This window comes from Epinephelus fuscoguttatus, linkage group LG18, assembly GCF_011397635.1.
Source record: "Epinephelus fuscoguttatus linkage group LG18, E.fuscoguttatus.final_Chr_v1".
Classification (NCBI taxonomy): Eukaryota; Metazoa; Chordata; class Actinopteri; order Perciformes; family Serranidae; genus Epinephelus; species Epinephelus fuscoguttatus.
In genome coordinates, this window is record NC_064769.1 from 26,858,326 (window position 1) to 26,864,325 (window position 6,000).

The following is a 6,000-nucleotide window of genomic DNA, read 5'->3' on the forward strand; positions in this document are numbered from 1 at the left end:
TATATTCTCACATATAGCCCTGCTTCACACAGGAACTGTGAGGAGGCTGCTCTTGTAATCATCTGATGATTCTTACCCTGTCCGAAAATAGATTTAACAGAAAATGTCTCAACACCCAGCTCTGACAACTGACAAATAATACCTTCTTCTAGTCTCATTTTCCCATAGTTCCTGCCATTCTTTTTCAACACCCTCTTTGATTCTTTCTCTCAGTTCCACTCTTCCCGGAGATATATTTAAATCTATTACTTCTTTCTGCAGGGTTGCCTTTGCTATAGAATCTGTAATATCATTTCCCTCAACTCCAGCATGTCCAGGAACCCAACAAAACTTGACTTCACATCCAGTCTTTCCAACTCTAATCAGAACAGACAATATTTCTTTAACAAGAATCTGTGAAGATTTTCAAGTAATATTCCATGACGCTATTAAGATATTGATCTATTTGTGGAGCTATCACAGTGTTATCTTTTTCTTGCAAAAAAGTGAGATCAACATCCGGTTCCTGCATTACCCAGTGAGGTACAGGTAACCAGCCTGCGTGTGTTGCTGTCCTGCTCCATTCCTAGTTTCACGACCCATTGATGCACACTGTAAGTAAATGATCTGTACTCGACCCTACCACCAGAATCCCCTGGCTCTTGCAGGAGACACCTAGCCGGGAGTGCCTGATCAGATCCTCTTAATTTTACCCAGTACTGCAGCTCCAACTGATTACGTCTTAAACTTAAGGGCATTTCCCCCATTTCTGTGAGCAGTGCAGGCATTGGTGAGGTTTTAAATGCCCCACAGCAGAGTCTCAATGCCTTGGCTTGCAAAATGTCCAACTTCCCCAGCAGTGACTTAGCAGCAGATCCATATACATAACAACCGTAATCTATTATAGGCCTTATCATTGCTTGATATATTAAATGCATGGTCTCTCTCTCTGCACCCCAGTGACATCCAGCCAGAGTCTCATTACATTTATCACTTTTTCACATTTTGCCTGTATTTTTGCAATATGAACAGCCATGTCAGTCGTTTTATCACACTCTTTCAACTTTCACTCTCTCTAGCAAGGATCCATACATTTTCAATCCCAACATAGGTATCTTTCTTTTGAATCCAAAAATCATAAATTTTGTCTTCATGGCTGAGATTTTAAATCCCCACTTATCTGCCCATTCCTCTACAGAAACTAATGCCCTTTGAACTTGCTTTAAATTGTCCTCTGCATTTCTCCCTCTTCTCCATATGGCCCCATCATCTGCAAATAAAGACTGCCCAAACCCTCTTCCAATGTTCCTGAAAATATCATTTATCATTATATTAAAAAGAACGGGACTAATTACACTGCCTTGTGGCGTGCCATTTTCAGTTTCTACAATTTTGGACCTTGTCCCACTCACTTGTACTGTTCTTTTCATCAGAAAGTTTTTAATCCAATTAAACATTCTACCTCTTACTCCTAAATCATAAAGTTTAATCATTAGTCCCTCCTTGCACAATTAATCATACGCTCTTTCAATGTCTAAAAATACACTTACCACTATTTCTTTATTCTCAAATGCCTTTTAATATCTTGCTCTAAGACTGCAACAGACTCCATTGTTGACCTTTGAACATTAACAAAAGTCCCTTGCTTTCTATAAAGTAAACCAACCTATTAGTAATCATCCGTTCCATGATTTTACAGAGCACTGATGTTAATGCTATTGGACGGTATGAACTGGGATCACACGAGTCTTTGCCAGGTTTCAAGATAGGAACTATGACTGCATGTTTCCATTCCACAAGCAGACAGCACTCCTACCACAATGAGTTAAAAAACACTAACAACTCCTCAAGACCAAACTCATCTAAATGTTTAAATAATTCATAGGATAACCCATCCCTCCCAGGAGTAGTGTTTGCTCCAGAACATATAGCATCCCGCAATTCTGTCAAATTAAAAAGCAGGTTGATTGGATTTACATTATCTGAATTCCCAGCCAACTTATTAACATTACTTCAGTCCTCTTCCTACTTCTTTCAACTCCCAGATTCCCAGAACTATGTACTGCTTGAAAAACATCAACAAGCATGTCAGCTTTTCCTTTATTTGATATAACCTTCACTTCCCCATTTTGCAAAACAGGAATATGCTTCCTTTTATAAAGACCTGACATTCTGTGTACAGCTGACCTTTGTTTACTTCCGCTGGATGTCACACTGTTTGAGTTCCAACACCGAAAGTGAGTTAACCTTTCGTTCTGTTTCACTTGATGTTGTACGTTGAACGTCTCGCTTCATTTCACATGGAAATAAAGTTACTGTCTCAATACTTCTACATTCAGTATGTGTTTTTGGGTCATTTCTTAGATAAAAACATATCAGCAGCTGTGAAAGGACTGAACACAGGTAAGCAACAAGTTTTAAATACACATGCATTCAAATTAATTGACGTGTCAAATGATTGTGTTAAAAATGTGATTTTATAGTATGAAACGTGAATGCAAAATAGTCCTTGTCAGTGTTACTGAGGCCATAATGTGTACATGGCACTGTGTAGCAGCTTGTTGACGTGAAACAATTTTATTTGTTGTTATTTTTATTTGTTAAGTAGACATATGAATGTATAGTGTCAAAAGGCATCATGATTAATAGGCGCATTCTAGGTTTTTGAGTGTAAAAACATAGCCTCCCATAGCTAGACCTATTTCCACACTTAGTTGTAGTGTTGTGTAATAACAATCTCAAAGTAACCATCGCTGTCAAGTCAATGTAATGCTCTAAACAGCACATTTGACATTAAAAATGAAGTAATAAGAACTATATATGACAGGAAAATAGGTAAAGAATACCTTTAAAGAAAGAAAGAAAGACAAATTATTATTATTTTAAGTGTGACATTTTATTTTGTGGAATGTACATGCAGTCTTACCCATCTGAGCACAATGTTATCCATGAATATTGTACTTGAGTAGCCTACTTGTAGTTACATTCCTCCACCGCACACATTGTTCAATATGAAGCAGCTCCACTGAAACCACCTAGTGGTATCAAATCCTAGTTAACCTCCAGCTGCTGGGCTGCAATATTAAATCACCTCCTGCGTGTCATCATCTTACAATTTGAAATGAACTTTTTCTTTAACACCATTTTGTCACCCATGCTCCTTGGGGCACGTATCATTGCATTCATTGTTTGGGCTGATCCACTGACAGCACCATGTAGTTCCTGTAGATCATGCAAAAGGACAGCCTCTCCCTGTTTGGCCTCCTCTCGTGTGGACTAAAGATTTGCTGTTATGTCTGAATTTTTTCCACAGGTGTTGCATTAATATGGCGTGTCACCTGTATGGGTTCTTACAGGAGATTTCAATTCTGTTGTCCAACAGCTTCTTTTCCATGGTGCTGCAAGAATGTGGCTTCTCACCTGTGTGGATTCTCATGTGGACATTCAAGTCAGTCTTACGTCCAAAATCTTTCCCACATGTCTTGCAAGAGTACGGCCTCTCTCCTGTGTGAATTCTGGTGTGCTCTATAAAGTTACCTCTTGTTCTGAAATCTTTTCCACACGTTTTGCAACAGTACGGCTTTTCACCTGTGTGTGTTCTTCTATGATTGTTCAATACTGATTTCTGATTGAATTTTTTCCCACAGATGTTGCAAGAATATGGCTTCTCTCCTGTGTGAGTTCTCATGTGGACAGTCAAGGGACTGCTAAATGCAAATTCTTTCCCACATGTCTTGCAAATAAATGGCTTCTCACCTGTGTGTGTTCTTCTATGAGCATTCAATCCTGATGTCTGAGTGAATTTTTTCCCGCAAATGTTGCAAGAATATGGCTTCTCACCTGTGTGTGCTCTCAGGTGTCTCTGAAAAAGTGACCTACATGTGAAAGCTTTCCCACATGTGTCACAATTCAAAGACTTTTTACCTGTGTCAGTATTATAGTGAATTGTTGATATAGTAGGGTTATATGAGTTGTTAGTGTGACTGTTGCTGTTGTGATTCGGTTCTGTTTGCTCTGCATTTCTAGTTGAACCTGAGTCTCCATGCTTGTCTCCTTTCTGATCTTGGCTCTCAGCTTCATGAGAGAGGAGCTGGTGGTCACTGTCTGGTTCTGGGACCACATGACTTTTATCTGAAATGTACCGTAGAGGCATTTCCTTCACCATATTCTGAGTTTCACTGATTCTCAAGTTCACAGTCTGATCTTCACTGTGGTCACTTTCCTCATTAGTAGGAGTCAACATAAAGTCATCAGTCTCCTGCTTCACTTCAAGCTGCTCTCCCTCCTGACTGCTGCACAGTTCCTCCTCTTCCTCTTTAATCTCTGGAGGCTTTGGCTCCTCTTGCTCCACACTGGAGTTCCTCTCCTGAACACAGAGCTGCTGCTCAGCGACAACCTCCTCCTCCTTACAGACATGTTGCTGTGGGAGCTCTGGAGGAACTGAGAACAAAACGAATAGGATATTATTAAGTTAATAAAGAAGAAAATTCAGACATACAAGCTAATTATTAGTATATACACTCAATGGCCACTTAATTAGGTACACCTGTTTAACTGCTCGTTGAAACAAACAGCTAACAGGCAATCATGTGGTAGCAACTCAATGCATTTAGGCATGTAGACATGGTCAAGACGATCTGCTGAAGTTCAAACCGAGCATCAGAATGGGGATGAAATGTGATTTAAGTGACTTTGAACGTGGCATGGTTGTTGGTGCCAGACGGGCTGGTCTGAGTATTTCAGACACTGCTGATCTATTGGGATTTTCATGCACAACCATCTCTAGGGTTCCAGTGAGCACTTCTCTGGGTGAAAGTGCCTTGTTGATGCCAGAGGTCAGAGGAGAATGGCCAGACTGGTTCAAGATGATAGAAAGGCAACAGTAACTCAAATAACCACTGGTTACAACCAAGGTCTGCAGAAGACCATCTCTGAACCAACAACACGTCCAACCTTGAAGCAGATGGGCTACAGCAGCAGAAGACCACACCAGGTGCCACTCCTGTCAGCTAACAACAGGAAACTGAGGCTACAGTTCACACAGGCTCACCAAAACTGGACAATAGAAGATTGGAAAAACGTTGCCTGGTCTGATGAGTCTGGATTTCTGCTGCCACATGAAAGCATGGATCCATCCTGCCTTGTATCAACGGTTCAGGCTGCTGCTGGTGGTGTAATGGTGTGGGGGATATTTTCTTGGCACACTTTGGGCCCCTTAGTACTAACTGAGCATGGTTTAAACACCACAGCCTACCTGAGTATTGTTGCTGACCGTGTCCATCCCTTTATGACCACAGTGTACCCATCTTCTGATGGCTACTTCCAGCAGGATAACGCACCATGTCACAAAGCTCAGATCATCTCAAACTGCTTTCTTGAACATGACAATGAGTTCACTGTACTCCAATGGCCTCCACAGTCACCAGATCTCAATCCAATAGAGCACCTTTGGGATGTGGTGGAACGGGAGATTCACATCATGGATGTGCAGCCGACAAATCTGCAACAACTGTGTGATGCTATCATGTCAATATGGACCAACATCTCTGAGGAATGTTTCCAGCACCTTGATGCATATATGCCACCAAGAATTAAGGCAGCTCTGAAGGCAAAAGGGGTCCAACACGCTACTATCAAGGTGTACCTAATAAAGTGGCCAGTGAGTGTATATCAACAGCTGCGATTATGTGATATTCAATTTCTCTGTTTTGTGCTATTTAAATAAATAGGGTTTTACATACCTATCCTGTGTAACTTTATTTCAGGTTTCCAAGCTATATCCAACAGTCTGCGCTGACGGTCGATCTCTTCTTCGTACTCGACGATAGTTTTCTCTATAACTCCGAATATTTCTTCAGCAGCAGCAGTTAGTCTCTCGTTGATAAACCCTCTCAAATACTGAACTGAAGACATTGTTGCTAAACTATAACATGAATAATTACCTGTGTTATGACCTAAGAACCTTCTTCCAGCGAACTCAATCCATCACATAGCTAACGCTGCTAGCGCTTCCTTTGTTTA

General features: G+C 40.8%; 1 protein-coding gene across 1 annotated transcript; it reads right to left on the reverse strand.

Moving 5' to 3' along the window:
* Nucleotides 1-3,313: 3,313 nt before the first annotated feature.
* Nucleotides 3,314-6,000, reverse strand: LOC125878557 (zinc finger and SCAN domain-containing protein 2-like). Its single transcript, XM_049559829.1, has 2 exons — nt 5,721-6,000; nt 3,314-4,419 (listed from the first exon to the last, which is right to left on the reverse strand). The coding sequence occupies exons 1-2, from the start codon at nt 5,890-5,892 to the stop codon at nt 3,314-3,316; spliced, it is 1,278 nt and encodes a 425-aa protein (XP_049415786.1). The 5' UTR covers nt 5,893-6,000.

Bases quoted from the DNA above. Each gene is read 5' to 3' on its own strand.
- LOC125878557 (XM_049559829.1), bottom strand. From the start codon at position 5,892: ATGTCTTCAGTTCAGTATTTGAGAGGGTTTATCAACGAGAGACTAACT. The intron at 4,420-5,720 runs GTATGTAAAACC...TTTTGTTCTCAG, and splicing joins AATAAAGTTACACAGGATAG to TTCCTCCAGAGCTCCCACAG.